We start from the raw sequence: 23,007 nt of genomic DNA on the forward strand, positions 1-23,007 counted from the left end.
GTGTGGGATCCTCTTCTCTTTCCAGGTCCCGATGTCTGAAGTCCAGAAGAGGTAGCTAGTTAGGGTCTCCAAATCCTGGCTCAGAGACTTTCCTCCAGGATCAGAGAAGAGAAGCTGGAAGAGAGGATAACCCAGGGAATGTCTCACCACAAAGAGAGCACTGAGTCGTTTCTCCCCTCTTACTCATCACCACAGATCCACATGCACACACAAGACCCAACTCAGTCACAGCACAGTCATGTGAGCTGAACGATCCTCTGCCCCCCAGCAGCAATAGCAAGGCCCTAGCTACTGTACCCCCACTTTGCTACCCACATCCTGCTACCCCAATCCCTATCTCTGTAATCCATCCAATCATACATTTAAAACCACACACTCTCCAGATAAAAGAAGCATAGGCTACATATTGCATTGAGGACTTTCTTTAAACAAAACAAGCTTTTGATTAGGGAATGTACTTCTTCACAGTAAAATATGTGTTGTTAGATGCCATCGCCCCTAGGCCAATAAACTGGCTGTATTCTACACGTAGTTGAAATGGTAAAATGGTAAAATAGCAAATATATCAGAGAACCGTTTCATCAGTAAACAAGATAATCAGTGCTCCTATTATAAAAAATACTTTAGATTATATCCATGCAGAATGGACCTCCTTTTATTCTAGACTAAAGGTATGCTTGGTTCACAAAATGATCTCTACCCAATCTCTGTATCTTGTTCTCTACCACACTCATCCAAAAGGCGAAAAAGGACAATATAGTAGATTAAAGTGTAAACGTTAATGGAGAGCTCCCACGAGAGGGTGACTTGCACGCGAGGCCAACTTTAGTCAGTGTTATAATCATGACATAAACACCTCAGCCTCAAGCACGAGCGCACAGAGAGCCATGCAAATGGTAGAGCCAGGGTGAGAAAGAGGGAGGGAGACTGAGAAATGGAGTGTGACCAGGGCCGTGTTCATTAGGGAATGCAATAGGAAACTTTTTAAAACAACAATAAGTGTTTCTTGTTAGACCGCCTGGTCTCATAGACTAGGTGTAACATTTAACCTAGGAAACAGAAATCCGGGACACTCAAATTAGTATGACGTGTTACGTTTGGAATGGTTACATAACACCCAAGGTTAGGCAAAAACGAAAGTAGTGTGGTTGGCCCGCCGTATAACGTGAACGTCTAGCAACCCAAAGGTTGCTGTGGACAAGTCCAGGTAGTCCCTCCATGTTCCAGTCCATTTTGTGTTTTGCCTGCATCAACTCTGTTAACAACACTCAGTGGTTTGAAATCAACTGCTTGTAACCACAGACACTTTCCCTGTGAAATCTTCCTTTTCAGCGGAGTCACTCACTCCTAATATCACAAGTGTACATTTTGTAAATCTAGCCTATGTATGTAGGCCTACAGGATGACCTACTCAACTAGGCATCTTGGACAGAGGCCTCTGTTAATTTGTGGTAGTTTGTGTTACAGGGTTGAGGGATAAGTTTACTGGAAAGGCTGAGAAATGGGAGTCAGGATGTTTCATCAATAATTAATTTCAAATGTTTATTACGAGATTCAAGGTGGGCTAATCTTGTTAAAAAAAATACAGTTGGTCAGTATCCTGGTAAAATATTTGAAGACAATCTTAAATTGACACATTTTTGTAAATGATCTGCAGTTTATGTATAATTTCAAAACATTACAACAATCATAGAAATGAAAACACACAAAACTGAAAACGAAACAACCTTTGCAACACATACCTTTAGTAAATAATTGACATTCTAGTAATAGATAAGTCCTAACAGTTAAAGAAAAGTGTGGTCACAGTGACACAATGCCCATTTCTGTCACTGTGACAAAGGCACCAAACCAACCAACAGCTTTCTCAGCCCAATTATTAGTTAAGGGATTTACAGAACTGGTTTAAGTGTGAAACTCCCACTCACAGATGGCAAATTGTTCAAATTAACTTCAGACTTTTTTTTTTTTTCCTTCAAGGAAATCGAATACCTTATTTTCACTTTCAGACAGCCCATACACAAACTGTAAAATTTAGTTTCCTTGTTCAACGTGTTTTGGTTCTGTCCTGATAGGATAAGTATGTAGCTAAGCCTGTTAACTAGGGCCCTAAAATAGAGTGGAGCCAAAAACAGAACAATTCCCTATTATGCTTTTATTTTTTTACAGGACTGCAAGGCATGAGAGGGGAACATGTGTTCTCACAAGCATAATGTTCAATGACCTGACATACCAGACAATCAGCACCACATCAACATGCACACAGCAGGCTGAAGGTTGTGATATGTGAGGCAGCATGCTTTGACATTGAGGAGCTGTCATTTTTTTATTACATACAGACAGCAGAGAATCAGTGAACTCCAATTATAGCCAATTTCAATTACCCTAAAATATTGCATCCACCACAATGATAAATGTTAAACATACAGAATCACATAATTCATTTACTGCCACTTTTCCAACTACAGTATGTCTGCAGTAAAGGCTTATTTCAGAAGGCTGTGATACATTTACCAATACAGTTACAATTTAGATCAACCATCATTAAGGGCAGTTGGATTACCTCTAGCTAAAAAGGCCACTACATTTACATTTTAGTCATTTAGCAGACCCTCTTATCCAGAGCGACTTAAAGTTAGTGAGTGCATACATTTTCATACTGGCCCCCCGTGGGAATCGAACCCACAAACCTTGCGTTGCAAACGCCATGCTCTACCAACTGAGCTACACGGGGCTATGGTAAGGCTTGGCACAGAGGAGTAGAGTTTCTGAATCTCTTTATGAACCCATGAGCGACCGATAACTCATCAAAACATCCATCTTGAGCTCCTTTAAGTAGGTTGTCTCCTGTTGTCAGTAGATCAGTGGTGTGTTGCCCTCTAGTGGCTGGAGGACCACAGCACCCTTACAATCTGCTTCAATGGATCACAGTGCAGTGAGGGTCAACGAGGAAAAAAGGGACACGCTATGGGTTCATTGTGTTCCAACAGTTCCATTTTTGTTTATGATGTGGTCATGTGTAGCCGTTTCCCCGGTTACCAGAGAAACACGGTGAAGACAGTGGAGAAATGACAAGCAAAAAGCAAAAACAGCCAGTCAACGGCTAACATAAATGTACAGTAGAATAAGGCTCAGAGTTAGAGGTCTGATGCAGCAAACCCACAGTCATTGTACCAGTTCTTCCTACGCAGTCAAAAAGACGTCCACCTTCATCAAGTCTCGTCAAGCATAGTCCGAACTCCATTACACTTTCAACACTGTTAGACTTCTTGGCTGGAGGGAGTTGCAGCCAGCACTGGCATCACAGTGAGAGAAACAGCAGAAAAGTTACATAAAAATGTGTGTAACTGTGTTTAAAAACAACATGGAGTCTATGGGAGAGGAGGATATCTCCTCCGACAGCCCCAGACCTCCTCACGTCTAAAAGACCGGTAAAAGTGCAGACACACCAGTCTCCCATCCTCTATGCTGTTGACATTCATCTAGTCTAAGTAAGTTTGATATCCACCATAATCTCAGGTGCACTTCCAACTGTAGGTGTTCCCAAAAATCTGCAGTGACGCCTCCAAACCTGTGGATTGCAGGCATTCAGCTTCTCTACAGGAAGTAAGTGAAAGGGCATCTAGCGAGTGGACCGTAGGTCAGCAATGCGTTGGCGTAGATGGGCCATGAACTCAAACATGGTGGCAGCCAGACTCTGGTGGATAAGGTAGCGGGGCAGTCGACCCTGAGACAAAACAAGATCAGACATGAAAGTTATACTGCTTCTCCAGCTGACAGACAATCTATCAAAGCAACAAGCACACACAAACCATCCTTAACAGTGTTCTTTTTTATGCAGGTAGATCAGCTTTAATATTGCAGATAGATTGTAACTTCCATCAATGTAATTGTCTGCATCACTTCCAATCCCCCATGTTTTTTTTCTCTCGCATGCATGCATGCATGCATGTATATATATATATATATATATATATATATATATATATATATATATATATATATATATATATATATATATATATATATATATATATATATATATATATATATATATATATATATATATATATATATATATATATATATATATATATATATCCTTTAAAAAAATATATTTCCCTTTATTACTTTCCAACCCCACGACTCCTTCCCTAATTGGAGTAAACTAGTGAACAACAACGCTTAGGCCTCTACTTCCAGCTTATACATACTATATACATTTTATGGACACAGTCAATTTTACAATAATTCTATTTTGTTTGTTTTTACTCCTAAACTTCCTCTACCCTCAAACTCGCCGATCATTTTCATGATGTCCATCCGGTTTGCTTCTATATGCCATATCTTTCTAACTGTGCTCTTTCACAAAAGCTCTCAACCTATAACCTATATACTTTATTATGGACACAGTATGCTTTACATTAGTTATCTTGTTGTTGTTAGTTGTTATTAGTCCCATCATTCAGCTCCATTCAACACCTCCCATCTATCTCTTAACACCATCCATATTGGATTTCTATAACATTTTTGCTAAAAGTATTATTATATTATTGATCGATTGACTATGACTTTTCAGATCATCCAGTAGTGCTATCTGCAGGGTTAGCTCCAGGTAAAAATAGCAATCCTTTAGCCATTCCTGGACCTGTGACCAAAAACAAGCTACAAATGGACAGTACCAAAACAAATGATCTAATGATTCTGTCTCTTCGCAGCAAAATCTGCAGAGCTGGGAAGATTGTATCCCCCATATAAATAACATTATATTGGTAGCAAGAATTTTGTATAGTGATTTAAATTGAAAAATTATAAGTTTTGAATCCGCCGTTGTTTTGCGTATCAGTTCATAAACACTATGCCATGGAATAGGTACGTCAAATCTCTTCCCAACTATTTTGCAAACTATATGGGATGGCTGTCAATCCTTTGGTCCTTAAATGAAACTGGTATACTTTTTTATTGATCACAATTTTCTTTAACCAATTATGTTCTTTAATGCAGGGCCGACAGACAAATTCCCTACTTTTTCCCCCTTCCACTTTCCTCTTCCATTTTTGTGGTAATGCTGCAATTATTTGGTTGTAATTTTGGGTAGAGCAGACATTTCCATATGTTTTTGTTAGCTGCATGTGCGACATAACTCCACCAGTCTTACCTGTGATATCATTTACGAAGATATTACCTTTTTTAAACATTTTTTCAAAATATGTTTTTTTTAATCAATTAGTATATTTGAGTTTAACCACAATATTTGTTGCATTATTTGTTCTGTTGTTTCTGGAGAATGAAATTGAAATTGCAACCAACTTTCTATGGCTTGTTGTAGAAATAGTGATATTTGGGAGATGATGTCCTTTTCAAATAACTGAAAGTGAGAGGTTGTAATCTGAATAAAGGGAAAAAGGCCATTATTGAGCATGGGGTGAGACAATCTTACTAACTTGCTAGAGAAACAGTTTGGATTTAAGTATAACCTTTTTATGACTGAAGCTTTTTAGTGATAGGTCTAATGCTTTAATATTTAATAATTTCTGTTTCCAAATTCATATTCATTATATAAATAGGCCCGTTTAATTTTGTCTGGCTTGCCGTTCCAAATAAACTGGGATAATACTAAAGAGTTAATCAGGGTGATTTTTCCACAAATAGACAGGTATTTACCTTTCCATGGTAGTAAGATCTTATCTATTTTTGCTCACTTTCTATTAGAATTCATTGGAGTGAGATCATATATTTCATTTGGGATATGTATTCCGAGTATATCCACATCACCATCAGACCATTTTATTGGTAAACTACACGGTAATGTAAAAATTGTATTATTTAGTGATCCAATACGTAATCTAGTACATTTATCATAATGTATCTTGGCCAGGTCGCAGTTGTAAATGAGAACTTGTTCTCAACTGGCTTACCTGGTTAAATAAAGGTTAAATAAAAAATAAATACCAAAAATAATTTGGTTGTAATCCAGAGAGGTTAGAAAACGTATCTAGATCCTCTATGAGGCTGTGGAGGGATTCAAGTTGTGGATTTAAAAGAAAACATGAATCATCAGCGTGTAATGACACCTTTGTTTTTAAAACACTGGATTTCTAATCCCTTGATTTATTGTTGGATCTGATTTTAATAGCTAACATTTCGATGGCCATAATAAATAGATATGCCAATAATGGACAACCTTGTTTTACTCCTCTTGACAGTTTAAAACTTTAGGAGAAATAGCCATTATTTACTATTTTACACCTACGGTTCCTACACATGATTTTAACCCATTTTATAGGAGATTCTCCTAAATTGAAATGCTCCAGGCATTTATATATAAACTCCAGTCGTCCTTTTCAAATGCCTTTTCAAAGTCAGCTATGAATAGCAGGCCTGGTTTCCCAGATTTCTCATAGTGTTCTATTGTTTCCAGTACTTGCCTTATATTATCTCCAATGTTTCGTCCATGTAAAAAACCTGTCTGATTAGAATGAATAATATCCGACAATACCTTTTTAATTCTATGCGCTATACATTTTGCATCACAACACGGAAGTGTAAGGGGCCTCCAATTTTTTTTAAATGGACTGGATCTTTATATTTCCCACTTGTATCCGGTTTCAGTAATAATGAAATCAGACCTTCTTCTTGAGTGTTTGATAATCTACCATTTACATAGGAGTGGTTAAAACATGCTAATAACGGTCCTCTGAGTATATCAAAAAAGGTTTGGTATACCTCGACTGGTATGCCATCCAACCCTGGAGTTTTCCCGGACTTAAAGTCTTTAATTGCATCCAGAAGTTCCTCCTCTGTAATTTCACCTTCACATTAGTCTTTCTGTATGGCTGTTGATTTTACATTAACAATAGGAAAAAAATCCCTACACTTAGCTTCAGTTAGAGGAGATTGAGGCGACTGAAACGGAAAACATATGTTTAAAGTACTTTGCTTCCTCCTTCAAAATATAATTTGGTGAATCATGGGTGACTCTGTCATTTGTAACCAGCTTCAGTAACTTATTTTTGGTAGCATTTCTATGTTGAAGATTAAAAAAGAATTTGGTGCATATTCCATCCAGTTTGCTTAATTTTTATAATAAATTACACTTGATCTTTCTTCAATAAGTTTCTCCATTTATTTTTGTTTTTCCTCTAATTTATTCTGAGCCTCTATGTTACAGTTTTTATTGCTATCTATCTGTTCTGTTAGACCTATTTCCTTTTTGTTATGGACTCTTTTGACCTAAATTGCTTTTGTTTTCAAGATGAGTACTGAATTGCATGGCCTCTAAAGGCACATTTAAAAATGTCCCATACAATAAGAGGATTTGCTGTACCTATGTTATGTCGGGAAAAAACAGTTATAAATTCCTCTGTCCTAGTTAAAAACAAGTTATCATCCAACAGGCTTTGATTAAATTTCCAATATCCTCGCCCACCTGGAAATTCAGTAAGAGTAATGCATATGCCAATTATATGATGGTCCGACCACATTTTGTCCCCTATCAACACTTTTTAAACTTTTGGTGCCAACGAGAATGACATAAGAAAGAAGTCAAGATGACTAGCTTGATTGAGTCTCCACCATGTATATCTCACTAGGTCAGGATATTGAAGCCCCCATAACAGTGTGTTCTTACCTTGAGGTCTGTGTTGAGCACCCAGATAAAGGTACAAACAGAGGGGTTACTGCTGGACTTCAGGACCACAAACCCTCCTGGACCATTCTCACCTCTAGGGAAGAGAAGAGAGAGGGATGGATGGTAAGGAGGAGAGGAGAAGAGAGAGTTAGAGGAGAGGGATGGTAGTATCACATACCGGCTAATTAACTAGCATGAATGGTCTGGTTGACATGATCTGCGTTCAGTATTGTTCCCAGTGAAATGAGGCTGTCTAGAGGCAAGGCCAGACCTGACATAGCGACTGTGCGGAGGCTTGGCGTCGTGGTCGGTTGCCATGCCAGCAGAGATGTAGCAGTCTCGTTTGCGTTCCACCCGCCGCACATTCACAAAGTCCCTGAGGGAGACAAGGACATTCATTACTTTTACATTCAAAACATGGACAAAACGAGGGTTGGCACCCTATATAAATGGCACCCTATATAATGTACTACTTTTGACCAGGGCCCGCATACAAAAGAAGTGCACTACATAGGGAACAGGGTGGCTCCATATTCTAGGTAGTCCATGTTGTGTTGAGTTACCTGGCAGACACTACCCCCCCTGCTGCCCCGGAAGAGACATCGTATGACACCAGCGTGTTGTCATCAACCCTCTGGAGGATCTAAAGGAACAAATGAAGAGCAATGTCAGCCTTTGGCATCGTACAGGCCACAACAACTTATCTGAATCATAACAAAACTGTTTTCACAGTATGTTCACTGTATTAGGTTAAGCCTGTTTGTCTGATGACTTGTCATGAGAAAGAGGAGAGAGGATAGTGCAGGTTACCTGGCAGCCAGAAACAGTTTTGTTCCAATGGACCATCTTCTCTGGCTGTAAGATCACTTCCTGGTACACCAGCTCTGCTGGACACTGCATAAAGGCCTGGGAAATACACCACACACAAACACATAGGTATAAATCCAAACCTAACAAACCGTCCAGGAAGACCTCGAATATACGATATATAGCCCAATGTCCCAAATACTTACACCAGACAAGCCACATGTTATGAAAGCAAAGACCATACACAAAATTAAACAGTAATGACAGTGTACCTTGAGAATGAAGGTCTTTCCATGGAAGGGGATCTCCAGTGTGTACACAGAATCCCCCGCGTCCTGACAAAAGGAGAAACAATGTAATTTTAGCAACATCCAGGAAATCGGTCATTATCAAACCATCTTGTGTCCACACCACAGACTAACAGCGTACAACACCAAGTAGCTAACCAGAAGCAACTAGAGCACAAGTGGCACTCATTCCATGGAGGGCTGAGTGTCTGCAGGGTTTCCCTCCTCCCTCATACTTGATTGACCAATGAAGGTCACTGATTAGTTAGGAACTCCCCTCACCTGGTTGTCTAGGTGTTAACTGGACACAAATTGAAAGGAAATAACAAAAACCAGTAGACACTCAGCCCTTCACGGAATGAGTTTGACACCCCTGAACTTGAGCCACTTACATTGTTCTTCTGAAACTTCCAGTTCTCCTCCTGGGCCAGGATCTGTTCCACCACGAAAATGGCCTCTTTACCCTGCCTCACCAGCTCCTTCTCCTGATGGGAAACTGCCCTGCGACCCAGCCCCTCCTCATCCCGGTCCTCCTCAGACCCTGGCCATCATAACACAACCACACACACAGGTAGCATGGAGATTACAGTTAGAGACTGTGCAAAGGTGAAACATAAAGAGAGAGAGATAAAGCAGACATGGAAGATACAGAGAGATACAGAGAGAGAGAGAGATACAGAGAGAGAGAGAGAGAGATACAGAGAGAGAGAGAGAGAGAGAGAGAGAGAGATGTAGTGTGGTACCTGCAAGTGATTCAGGTGGAGAGTAGAACTGTCCTTCAGACACAGCGCGAGGGTAGATCATGGGAGCTCGCTCCGACGCTGCGTTCACTGCTGCTAGGTAGGCTGAGTGAGACAGAGACCATAGAGAGAGAAGTAAAATACCACATATCTTCCTCTCCTCTTTGTCCATTCCATTATCCAATGCATCATTCCATCCCTACTTCTGTACCTCCACTACAACCCACTTCCTCCTTCTGAGGGGGATTTCCTTTTTCTTTTGCATATTCATGTCTTATCTGGCAAAATGACTGAACAAACATGTCCAGGAGTTTCCATTGACCCATTCAAATGTATCTATCTCTCTGTGACTCACCTCGCTCATCACCAGCCTCTACGGAGAGCACCTTGAAGTCCAGGAACCACGTCTCCAGCCACGCCACCACAAAGGATGTGATGGGCAACACGTAGCCAAAGGCATTCTGGGATAGCAGCTGTGTGAGGAATGACATGGTGTATATAGACTACATCCCAAATGGCACCCTATTCCCTATTTAGTGCACTACTTTTGACCAAGGACCATAGGGGTCTGGTCAAAAGTAGTGCACTATAGAGGAAAGGGTGGCATATGGGACTCAGCCATACACTTGTGTAGACAGCCATATTCCATTTGAATAAACACTACTACTTCTGCCATTTCTGAGACGCTGAGCAGTATCTTGACAAAAGCGACATTATGTCTCCTTCCCCTTTGTTAAAAATAAATAGCGAAGAGATTGTAGGGGTGTGTGGGTGCAGGCGTGTAGACACAGGATAGAAGAAAGGCTTAACTCAGATACTAATAGATTTGAATGTATAATCCCCACCATGCTGAGTACACTGTAAAAGGTCAACTGCAGACAAACTGACAGTACATTAATGTTCTAATTAAGAGAAGTGAAAATGTGAAGTGGCTCTGTTGAGCTCAGTCAAAACTGTTTCTGGTATGAGAGGAGAGGGGGAGGCACTCACATTGGAGAGGATGACTTTGGCTACAAGGAAGGAGCTGGTCACTAGAGTGGTGATCTATGAGAATGAAACACTGTTAAAAACACGAGCTTTCACAGCTGGTATTGGGTGGGAGCAGTCAGAACACCACATACGACCATCAGTCCATCTAGGTACCAGTCTATGACCATCAGTCCATCTAGGTACCAGTCTATGACCATCAGTCCATCTAGGTACCAGTCTATGACCATCAGTCCATCTAGGTACCAGTCTGTGACCATCAGTCCATCTAGGTACCAGTCTATGACCATCAGTCCATCTAGGTACCAGTCTGTGACCATCAGTCCATCTAGGTACCAGTCTATGACCATCAGTCCATCTAGGTACCAGTCTATGACCATCAGTCCATCTAGGTACCAGTCTATGACCATCAGTCCATCTAGGTACCAGTCTATGACCATCAGTCCATCTAGGTACCAGTCTATGACCATCAGTCCATCTAGGTACCAGTCTGTCTCAAGGAGCTCTCTTACCGCAATGACCCACCAGTGCCTCAGACGCAGAGCAGCATAGCCCAACTGGAGACACAGGAAACGAAACAAGGCAAGGAGCTATGGTGGAGGAAAAAGCCAAACAAGAAGAGAGTAAAACGTCCAAGTTATTTCCGTATCTGATCATGAGAGCTGGCCATGTGACTTTGCTTTCAATAAAGGCAAGCATCAGCATGTGAATAACCTTGACAGTATGTCCAGTTCATTAAAACGTATGACTTTCTGACCTATTCAAATTATAGCTTGACCGTTTACACTCACAAATATGTCAAAGAAGGAGGACTGGAAGTTGTACTTGACAACCTCTAGCTCAAGGCTCTGCCAAATGGAGTTATTGATCTGCAGTGGGACAAAGCAAGAGTTGAACCATATGTAAAACATGCAGTCAGAGGCAAGCTCTTCCTAAAACATACATACATACACACATACATACCATCATCACCAGGGAACGCTGACATGATGAGAGACAGTAACGGACACACACTGAGAGCAAATAACCTATAGTAAACTGTTAACAGCTCTGCTGGGAATCTGACTAATAATCTTGTTGACATTTTAAGGAAGTGGTAAAGAGAGAAGAAGAGCGATACACTGAGTATACAAAACATTAAGAACACCCATGAAAGACTGACCAGGTGAAAGCTATGATCCCTTATTGATGTCACTTGTTAAATCCACATCAATCCGTGTAGATGAAGGGGAAGAGACAGGTTAAATAAGGATTTTTAAGCATTGAGATATGGATCGTGTACGTGTGCCATTCAGAGGGTGAATGGGCAAGACAAAATATTTAAGTGCCTTTGAACGGGGTGTGGTAGTAGGTGCCAGGCGCACTGGTTTGTGTCAAGAACTGTAACACTGTTGGTTTTTCACACTCAACAGTTTCCTGTGTGTATCAAGAATGGTCCACTACCCAAAGGACATCCAGCCAGCTTGACACAACTGTGGGAAGCATTGGAGTCAACATGGGCCAGCATCCCTGTGGAACGCTTGACACCTTGTAGAGTCAACGCCCCGATGAATTTAGGCTGTTCTAAGGGCAAAAGGGAAGGGGGTGCAACTCAACATTAAAGGTGTTCTTAATGTTTGGTATACTCAGTGTATACACTGTGGCACACACACAATATACAAATTGGAGATAATGTAGAACAGTGAAAACAAGTACGGAGAGTGATACTGAGAAAAATAGTCTAAAACAAGGGGCAGAGACCAACAAGTGAGACATGAGAGAAAGCAACAATAGACGAGAGAGTAGAAATAGATTGACAATGGTTGAACTCACATTGAGCTCGATGATCCACAGCAGGGAGATGAAGAGGAGGTCAAAGGTGACGAAGAGGCAAAAGGTGCGACGGACATCCGAGATGACCTTCTTCTCCCCAGGGGGCACCACCAGGTAGTGGGGAGAGGGGAGGGATACAGTGGTGGAGTAGGACGCATTCAGAGAGGCGATGGCAGGAAGGCTCCCCCCAAACTCCCCATTGTCCACTCTGCCCGGCATTCCTACTGAGAGAGGGGTCGATCCACCTGGGACAGAAAGAGGGGGAGTAATGGTGAGGTGTGGCCAGTGAAAGAGTTGGGCTGGTCTCCCAGAAGCGGATTAAGCCTAGTCCTTGACTAAAAAGCTATTTTAATGGAGTATCTGTGTCTGGGAAACTGGCCCAGTGTTTAGGGGTATAAGAAGAGAAAAATCACAGGGTAAAAATATTAGAATTCAATCACTTTTTGACAGCATCCCTTTTAATTTCAACAAAACTTTCCATTCATGTTTGCCCATGGAAGAAGTGGTCAGAAAGTGACTTTTTGGTACTGAATGCCAAAACATTCAGAAGATATAAGGTGCTCAAAGTTGACTCATTTTGCATACCCCACCATACCATGAGACATTGATGTCTTCATCACTGGAAAAGATAAATGGTTGAGTTTGCTATAATTTAAAAGCTTACAAACTGTTGTCAAACCATTTTACTATTTCTAAAAAATTAAAATAAACGCTGATTTTTTTCATATACTCATACATAGCCAAAAGTATGTGGACACGTGCTCATCAAACATCTCATTCCAAAATCATGGGCATTAATATGGAGTTGGTCCCTCCCTTTGCTGCTATAACAGCCTCCACTCTTCTGGGAAGGCTTTCCACTAGATGTTGGAACATTGCTGCGGGGACTTGATTCCATTCAGATACAAGAGCATTAGTGAGGTCGGGCGATTAGGCCTGGCTTGCAGTCGGCGTTCCAATTCATCCCAAAGGTGTTCGATGGGGTTGAGGTCAGGGCTCTGTGCAGGCCAGTCAAGTTCTTCCACACCGATCTTGACAAACCATTTCTGTATGGACCTCGCTTTGTGCACAGGGGTATTGTTATGATGAAACAGGAAAGGGCCTTCCCCAAACTGTTGCCACAAAGTTGGAAGCACAGAATCATCTAGAATGTCATTGTATGCTGTAGCGTTAAGATTTCCCTTCACTGGAACTAAAGGGCCTAGCCCGAACCATGAAAAACAGCCCCAGACCATTATTCCTCCTCCGCCAAACTTTACAGTTGGCACTATGCATTGGGGCAGGTAGCGTTCTCCTGGCATCCGCCAACCCCAGATTTGTCCGTCGGACTGCCAGATGGTGAAGCGTGATTCATCACTCCAGAGAACGCATTTCCACTGCTCCAGTCCAATGGCAGCAGACATTACACCACTCCAGCCGACGCTTGGCATTGCGCATGGTGATTTTAGGCTTGTGTGCGGCTGTTCGGCCATGGAAACCCATTTCATGAAGCTCCCGACAAACAGTTATTGTGCTGACTTTGCTTCCAGAGGCAGTTTGGAACTCGGTAGTGAGTGTTGCAACTGAGGACAGACGATTTTTACGCACTTCAGCATTCCTGTTCTGTGAGCTTGTGTGGCCTACCACTTCGCGGCTGAGCCATTTCACAATAACAGCACTTACAGTTGACTGGGGCAGCTCTAGAAGGGCAGAAATTTGACAAACTGACTTGTTGAAAAGGTGGCATCCTATGACAGTGCCACATTGAAAGTCACTGAGCTCTTCAGTACAGGCCATTCTATTGCCAATGTTTGTCTATGGAGATTGCATGGCTATGTGCTCGACTTTATACACCTGTCAGCAACGGGTGTGGCTGAAATAGCCAAATCCACTAATTTGAAGGGGTGCCCACATACTTTTGGCCATGTAGTGTTTGTTGTAGCTTAGACCGTATTTTACGTCATCTGAGATTTTTGTGTTGTGCCCGCCATTAGTTGAGACTCAACATGCTCTTGAATACAGGGTGGATGTCACTTCAATCATAGAAATAGAATTCATAGAATGGACCTATCCCTTCAGAGCACTGCAATTTAGTTGATACACCATTGAAATGTAAATGTTGATGTTAACTAATTATTACCTCAGGAGGCTGAAGAAATTTGGCTTGGAACCTAAGACCCTCACAAACTTTTACGGGTGCACCATTGAGAGCATCCTGTCGGGCTGTATCACCGCCTGGTAAGGCAACTGCAATGTCCGCAACTGCAGGGCTCTCCAGAGGGTGGTGCGGTCTGCCCAAACACATCACCGGGGGCACACTGCCAACCCTCCAGGACATCTACAGCACCCGGTGTCACAGGAAGGCCAAGAAGATCATCAAGGACCTCAGCCACCCGAGCCACGGCCTGTTCACCCACGCTATCAACCAGAAGGCGAGGTCAGTACAGGTGCATCAAAGCTGGGACCATGAGACTGAAAAACAGCTTCCATCTCAAGGCCATCAGACTGTTAAATACCCATCACTAGCCGGCCTCCACCCAGTACCCTGCCCTGAACTTAGTCAGTGTCACTAGCCGGCTACCACCCGGTTACTCAACCCTGCACCTTAGAGGCTGCTGCCCTATATACATAGAACACTGGTCACTTTAATGGATGTTTACATACTGTTTTACCCATTTCATATGAATATACTGTATTCTAGTCAAGGCCATCCTATTCAACTATTGCTGTACATGTACTATTCTATCATACGTATTCTTCAGATATACTACATATTCTATCCACATACTGTCTATACATCCCATCACATACACACATATATTTACTTATACTCCGGACTCTGACATGGCTCGTCCTAATATTTCTATATTTCTTAATTCCATTCATTTACTTTTGATTTTGTTGTCTATTGTTAGATATTACTGCACTGTTGGAGCTAGGAACACAAGTCTTTCACTACACCCGCAATAACATCTGCTAATTATGTGTATAGGCAACCAATAAAATTTGATCATCTTTTTTTTTTGTCATTTAGCAGACGCTCTTATCCAGAGTGACTTACAGTTAGTGAGTGCATACATTTTTCATACTGGCCCCCCGTGGGAATCGAACCCACAATCCTGGCGTTGCAAGCGCCATGCTCTACCAACTGAGCTACAGTTACAATGATGATGTTCTATTCTAGACAGAAGATCATACAAAATGATTGCCTGATGATCTTATCAACTTTCCAATACCCTGTTTGTAAGCTTTTAAATTATATCAATCTCAACCGTTTATCTTTTCAAGTGATGAAGATATGGATGTCTCATGGTATGGTGGGGTATGCAAAATGTGTCAACTTTGAGCACCTTTATCTCTTGGATGTTTAGGCATTCAGGTCCAAAAGGGTACTTTCTGACCACTTCTACCATGGGGAAATATGTACAGTGAGAGAAAAAAGTATTTGATCCCCTGCTGATTTTGTACGTTTGCCCACTGACAAAGACGTGATCAGTCTATAATTTTAATGGTAGGTTTATTTGAACAGTGAGAGACAGAATAACAACAAAAACATATAGAAAAATGCATGTAAAAAATGTTTGAAATTGATTTGCATTTTAATGAGGGAAATAAGTATTTGACCCCTCTGAAAAACATTACTCCCTTGTTGGCAATCACAGAGGTCAGACGTTTCTTGTAGATGGCCACCAGGTTTGCACACATCTCAGGAGGGATTTTGTCCCACTCCTCATTGAAGATCTTCTCCAAGTCATTAAAAGGTTTCGAGGCTGACATTTGGCAACTCGAACCTTCAGCTCCCTCCACAGATTTTCTATGGGATTAAGGTCTGGAGACTGGCTAGGCCACTCCAGGACCTTAATGTGCTTCTTCTTGAGCCACTCCTTTGTTGCCTTGGCCGTGTGTTTTGGGTCATTGTCATGCTGGAATACCCATCCACGACCCATTTTCAATGCCCTGGCTGAGGGAAGGAGGTTCTCACCCAAGATTTGACGATACATGGCCCCGTCCATCGTACCTTTGATGCGGTGAAGTTGTCCTGTCACCTTAGCAGAAAAACACCCCCAAAGCATAATGTTTCCACCTCCATGTTTGACGGTGGGGATGGTGTTCTTGGGGTCATGGCAGCATTCCTCCTCCTCCAAAGACAGCGAGTTGAGTTGATGCCAAAGAGCTCCATTTTGGTCTCATCTGACCACAACACTTTCACCCAGTTCTCCTCTGAATCATTCAGATGTTCATTGGCAAACTGCTTTCTTGAGCAGGGGGACCTTGCGGGCGCTGCAGGATTTCAGTCCTTCACGGTGTAGTGTGTTACCAATTGTTTTCTTGGTTACTATGGTCCCAGCTGCCTTGAGATCATTGACAAGATCCTCCCGTGTAGTTCTGGGCTGATTCCTCACCGTTCTCATGATCATTGCAACTCCATGAGGTGAGATCTTGCATGGAGCCCCAGGCTGAGAGAGATTGACAGTTATTTTGTGTTTCTTCCATTTGCGAATAATCGCACCAACTGTTGTCACCTTCTCACCAAGCTGCTTGGCGATGGTCTTGTAGCCCATTCCAGCCTTGTGTAGGTCTACAATCTTGTCCCTGACATCCTTGGAGAACTCTTTGGTCTTGGCCATGGTGGAGAGTTTGGAATCTGATTGATTGATTGCTTCTGTGGACAGGTGTCTTTTATACAGGTAACAAGCTGAGATTTGGAGCACTCCCTTTAAGAGTGTGCTCCTAATCTCAGCTCATTACCTGTATAAAAGACACCGGGGAGCCAGAAATCTTTCTGATTGAGAGGGGGTCAAATACTTATTTCCCTCATTAAAATGCAAATCAATTTATAACATTTTTGACATGCGTTTTTCTGGATTTGTTTGTTGTTGTTCTGTCTCTCACTGTTCAAATAAACCTACCATTAAAATTATAGACTGATCATGTCTTTGTCAGTGGGCAAACGTACAAAATCAGCAGGGGATCAAATACTTTTTTCCCTCACTGTATAGGTTTCGTTAAAATCAAAAGGGGTGCTGTCAAAAAGTGGATGAATTCAAATGGAAATACCCCACAAGGAAAACTTAACACAACACAGTGTTATCAGTAAAAAGGCAGCGCAAGTGCATACATGCACAGAAAGGGTAAAGATTATAGATTTTGTCAATCAACAAGACTTGATCTTCACTGTGATGAGATGGAGATAACAATAAATGCTGTTGATTTATCTGATTCTGAGTAGGCCTATTTACAGTATTGATTAGCATAGAATGCATCAATTATCATTGTGGTTGATGACTCACTGAACACAATAGGCTAAATTACCCTCCTACAGACAAACAACTTAATCCTGAGATCTGGCCTGTGTACCACCAGCCACATTACATAAGTGACCAAGTTGACTGAGTTATGACTCAGACAGAGTCATATCAAAACCAGTCGACACAAATCACTGCATTTGAAATGGTACTAAAACTGGACAGAAACTAGGGTATATAACGTTAGCTAACCAGCGACAGACAGTAGATTGCTAGCTAAACAGCTAGCTAGCTGACAGCTAAACTGAATCTGGCTAGCTACAACTGGCTTAGCAATACATGCAGGTTCCGTTTCTGTACACACATGTACAATTAGTATATAATACTGGGGGTAATATTTAATTGATATAGGCTTGCATAACAAGTGGAGAAAACAACAGTGCTAGCGCTGTCTTTAGCATTAGCTAGCTAATAACATAGCCACAGTATACACCCCATTCTCATGAATATATTACAATTAAACATAAATACATAGGATACACATTTCACATCTGAACAATGACCACACGAAATTGGTTTGAATTTAATAAGGAAAAACTGTAGTCCTGAGCCTTTAACTCACCTGATTTAGTACATCATCATCGACGAAACTTATCTTCCGGGAATACCTTTTACATGAAACGGGTCACTATCTCACTTCCGGTTTAGACTTGTGGTACACTGGTTTTAATGTCTATGGTGGTACGACGTAAACTATTTGTTTTTCATCTGACAACAGTAGCAGTAGGCTACTTAAGGTACGTTTGGCTTACAAGTCCAGACAAATGCAATATAAAAGGACCAATCATTATATTTGTCTATTGTTGCAATAATGTATCACTCCAAATAAATGAATTAGCCTACTTTATAGGAAGCCTATTTTGTAAATTGTCAGCTGACTTTCCCGTTTTGTTTTCCAAGCGGGTGTTTTCTGATACGCTCCACTTGACCAACATACCATCTGAGAAGCTACCAGACAGAATTCCAAGTATCAGAATTCCTCCTGGAATGTGGGTCATGGTCATTCATTCAATCATGGGCTGTGAAATACGGACCACTTGTGGCAAGAATTTTGTGCAGTGGGGTAGTACCCATAATTAAGGCCATATATATTATTTTATTTAAAAAACTCATTTTCTAAGTATATTTTAAAAGTTTTAGGATTAGTTTCACACACCAGAACAAACCGAATCCCTTCATTAAAGCTGTGTCCTTGTGTATTACTATGATGATTACTTTTTATGTTCATCACAGATCCACACAAACACACACACAAGGAATGCAGGCATGAGTGCACAAACATGTTGCCAACTCCTCAGTAAGGAAAGTAGCTATTGGCTGTCCTTAAAGTCGCTAGAAGTCGCTAAATGACTTCATCACATAATTTGCATAATTGGCCATGTGCATGTAATTGTGATGGAAGCTGTAGGAGAGAGGAATAACGTCGTGGGAGAGACAAAAAGTGAGTAAAAAACACCCTAAATATGTTTAGAACTACAAATGAACTTTCTTCTGTCGATTCTTGTTTTTTTTTATGTTTTACATTTACATCCCGCCCCCGCCAGGGCAGGATCAGACAGTGGCGGCTTCCCGCATGCGCGATTCATTTGCAGTTTGGACGCGGAGGGGTGAACATCTCCTGCTCTGACTGCAGCTGGGAGGGACTGCTGCGCGAGGACTGGGCTGCCTGTGAGTGCTTTGGGACGGGGTCGGGCCCACGACAGCACCCGCTGCTCATTGAGAAGAGTAAGAACGATATGTGCTTTCACGTCAGAGTCTCCAAAAGTCTCCAATAACACCAGAAAAAGTCGCTAAATCTGTCGCTATTCGCTTTTTTGAAAATGTGTTGCTAGAGGGGTCTGAATACTCGCTAAATATAACGACAAAGTCACTAAATTGGCAACACTGCACACACCAGTGGAGGCTGCTGAGGAGAGAACGGCTCATAATAATGGCCGGAACAGCGCAGATGGAATGGCATCAAACACCTGGAAACCATGTGTTTGATTTATTTGTTACCGTTCAACTTATTACGCTCCAGTCATTACCATGAGCCTGTTCTCATTTTACATTTTAGTCATTTAGCAGACGCTCTTATCCAGAGCGACTTTATTTATTTATTTTATTTGACCTTTATTTAACTAGGCAAGTCAGTTAACAACAAATTCTTATTTACAATGACTTACAGTTAGTGAGTGCATACATTTATATTTTTTTTCATACTCCCCTATTAAGGCGCCACCAACCTCCTGTGACACACACACACACACACACACACACACACACACACACACACACACACACACACACAAAGTCATTTCAAATAAGGAAAATGTGTTTATTTAGATATTGTTATTGTTGCTCACATTGAAATGTATACATCTTTAACAAGTACAGAAAAACAGAATGAAAACAAAAAGTGAAATAAAGAAGAATAGTGTGGATTAGAGTTCAGTCTTTCCATGGCACTCGTCTATTGACCATGGAGGATAGAGAGACTTCGAGAAGGAGAGGATGCTCACTCCAGCCAGACAGTGAGAGAATGGAGGGAGTAGGTGCCATATGTCCCAAAACGTTAAAGGGCTGCCCAGCCCATACACCCAGGCAAGAGAAAAGAGCATACAAAAGTTCAATTGTCCAACAAAAAGAGAATCAAAACAATTACATTATATTAACAGTTGGTGCAGATTGAGACATTCAACTGTGACTATCAAAATGTATTCAGCTGACCCAAGCAATCCTGCAGTTGGAGAACAGATGTGATAGAAAAAAAGAAAGCTGTTTATTAGACTGACATTATCAATGAGTACATGATGAAAATGACATTCTGAAGGTGAATATTTAAATATTCAAATGTGTTATTCCATTTCAGCAGGAAGAGAGAGAAAGAGATTCACCATGTATTTTATTGTCTGTATTGTTTTCCATGAGAATAAGAAAAACACAGTTATCCAAGCCATGACTAAAAGGTTACTAAACGTTGTGATAGTTGTTCAACAGAGAGAGACCATACACAGCTAAGTTGGTTAAAACGTCTTCACACAGGAAATTATTTAAACAAACAAACAGACAAACAAACAATAAGATTCTGATTCTGTATACAAAATGAATAAATGTTGTTTCCTCACAAAAAACTACTTTTACAAAAGCATGGCATCCTCACATACACCCAGAGTACATCATTGACACAAATACCTTTGATGGGCACCAAAAATAACTTTAAATGCATCACAAATTAATGTTTAGAATACATTACAAATCTAGATCATTTCAATTATATAGATGCATATTATCTGAAGGCCTATGCAGTGCACAGTCTATTGTCTATAAATCCATATTGATAAATACTTTCTGGTTATTCTACATCCCCTATCTTGCCACAAGATGGCAGTAGCTGCTCACTTCTTCCAAGGACAAGATCTCAATATGATTATGCTGCAGAGATATTTAGTACACATAATACAGGTCTTTGTGATTTTGAAAGGAACTCATATGGGAGTCAGTCTGTATTGTCATATCTGCACAGTAATGGAGAAGCTTTAGAATGTAGTCTGAACCGATAGTCAGAGACTGATAAAATCTCCTGTGTGTGTGTGTGTGCTCTATACTAAAGCTGTTCATCAGCATTTGTCCATTTACAGTTATTTTGAGTGTCATGTGTAGTTATTAAAGAGCAAAGTAAGAAAGTGAGAAGTGAATGAATGGTTCCCCTGACATGGAAGAGAAGACTAGTGTTGCAGTGAGGGACCTCAAGGTCACAGTGACCTTGTTGACCTTGCCCTGTCTAGTATACATTATATCCCCCCCCCCCCCCCCCCCCCCTCTCTCTCTCTCTCGTTCTAGATTAATAATGTATAGATTTCTTGCTCACAGATTTGCCGACAGTACCTACCTACATTCGGTCATTCATTTAATTGTAATATTTACCATTCATACTTAGAAGCTCTCTTTCTCACTCACACGTTCACACATTAAAATCACTCATTCATTCACTCAATCATTCACACATCTGCAACCATCCGTCTCTCCCTTTATTTGTTTTTGTTCAAAGTTGTCTTAAAACTTTACACTTTTGCGCACTTTCTTTGCCTTCTCCTCTGTCTTTTCTTCTGTCTTTTCCTCCTCTTTCTCCTCTTCTTTCTCTTTCTCTTCCTCCTCTTCCTCTTCATCCGGCTTCTCTGATTGGTCTATGGTGCTGGTCACTTGGGGATCTAAGGAGACAAGAGGTGATGTCAAAGAACAGCAGTACACACTGGTCTCCTTCAAATCAAACCACTAACCTTTACACAAGTAAGCTTGATGACTACTTAGATTTGTGGATTTTGATGTTGTATAAAAGACATGCAGGGAAGGTAAACCAACAACACTAGGGAAAACAGGTTCATCAATTCATGGGACATCATAATAACTCTACTCCCAAACCAGTCTATGGTAATCTGGTTCTACCTGTCATTTCCTGGTCAGGCATGTGCCTCCTGTGAGTGTGTGTGTAGAAGTGCATGTGTGTGCACATATGGTATATGGTATACAGGTCTGAATCATACCAGTGCATATGAAAGTGACGTCTGTATAAATGTGTACGTGTATGCAGGCCTAATTAGGCAATTGCTCCAGTGATGATAATCACTGTCTACTTCAATGTATCTTTAAGAGTCCCTGTCTCTCGATGTGTGACACTACAGCCACTCTGTAGCCGTGTTGCGTTCAAACGACAGATTTATTGGAAAATGATGACAGTAATAGCCAATGAAACAGCGTTTAACGATGCTACAGGAGGGATTTCATTAGGAAGCTATGCCCTCTAGGCTGGCAGCCCAGCATCAGTACTGATGCCACAGAGAGAGCAGATAGACTGTTAGCCTGCTAGACATGGCTAAGCATCTCTGGCCCCTGATTGGCACAGGGCAGGATTGGAGCACAGGGAGGTCTGCTTGGTGGAGTGATGCTAATATGTGCTAATATAACATCGCTGCTACTTGTTTGTAGAGAAGTGATTATCTGAGGCCCTGCTGTTTTAAAACCATGAAGGTGGCATAGTGTGTTCAGCCCATTTGACTTAAAAGTGGGCACTGAATAACATCGGCTGTACACACAGCTAAACATGTAAGCAGGTTCTACCATTGGTCAAAGCATCAATGCAACTATTTATATGAGTGAGTGTATAAAGTGTGTTACTGGTTGACAGTGTATGGAATCCCTATCTCACCAGCAGCTTTGGTGGGGAATCTTTCCTCCCTTTCCTCATGACAGGGGTAGTCGTTGTACTCCTCCCCCTCAAAGGGTTCTTCCAAGGGGGGGTAGACACCCAGGTTCTGCATGTGTGCCTCAGCCATCTTCTGGACGGCTGGACGCACACATACACATACACAGGATACACAGGAACACACACAGGGACAAACACAGGGACAAGGGGAGAGAGGGATAGGTTGTTTTTGGGTTTACCAGGATTCAACACTGTCAACGTTACCATGCTTTATACG

The 23,007-nt window shown here is 41.4% G+C and overlaps 2 protein-coding genes across 2 annotated transcripts in view; both read right to left on the reverse strand.

The window, feature by feature from the left end:
• Positions 1 to 1,528: 1,528 nt before the first annotated feature.
• On the reverse strand, positions 1,529 to 18,166 carry LOC311145761 (stAR-related lipid transfer protein 3-like). The gene is made up of 14 exons (XM_084182054.1): positions 18,111 to 18,166; positions 12,264 to 12,508; positions 11,243 to 11,320; positions 10,964 to 11,041; positions 10,455 to 10,508; positions 9,820 to 9,937; positions 9,468 to 9,569; positions 9,117 to 9,265; positions 8,710 to 8,772; positions 8,441 to 8,536; positions 8,194 to 8,273; positions 7,902 to 8,006; positions 7,631 to 7,724; positions 1,529 to 3,727 (listed from the first exon to the last, which is right to left on the reverse strand). The coding sequence occupies exons 2-14, from the start codon at positions 12,480 to 12,482 to the stop codon at positions 3,623 to 3,625; spliced, it is 1,341 nt and encodes a 446-aa protein (XP_084038180.1). The 5' UTR covers positions 12,483 to 12,508; positions 18,111 to 18,166; the 3' UTR covers positions 1,529 to 3,622.
• Positions 18,167 to 19,851: 1,685 nt separating this feature from the next.
• LOC311145806 (uncharacterized protein) overlaps positions 19,852 to 23,007 on the reverse strand; it is a 28,273-nt gene continuing 25,117 nt past the window's right edge. The window contains exons 4-5 of the mRNA XM_084182119.1: positions 22,734 to 22,871; positions 19,852 to 21,738 (exon numbers count right to left, since the gene is read on the reverse strand). Of these exons, the coding sequence (XP_084038245.1) occupies positions 21,584 to 21,738; positions 22,734 to 22,871 (293 nt within the window). The 3' untranslated portion in view covers positions 19,852 to 21,583. The remainder of the gene's footprint in view (positions 21,739 to 22,733; positions 22,872 to 23,007) is intronic.

The sequence above is a fragment of the Coregonus lavaretus genome (assembly GCF_964263955.1).
Source record: "Coregonus lavaretus genome assembly, chromosome: 2".
Classification (NCBI taxonomy): Eukaryota; Metazoa; Chordata; class Actinopteri; order Salmoniformes; family Salmonidae; genus Coregonus; species Coregonus lavaretus.

Coding starts and splice junctions, on each gene's coding strand:
- LOC311145761 (XM_084182054.1), bottom strand. CDS start 12,482: ATGCCGGGCAGAGTGGACAATGGGGAGTTTGGGGGGAGCCTTCCTGCC. Junction 8,007..8,193: donor GGGGGGGTAGTGTCTGCCAG/GTAACTCAACAC, acceptor TGTCTCCCTCAG/GGACTTTGTGAATGTGCGGC. Junction 7,725..7,901: donor CCGCACAGTCGCTATGTCAG/GTCTGGCCTTGC, acceptor TCTCTTCCCTAG/AGGTGAGAATGGTCCAGGAG.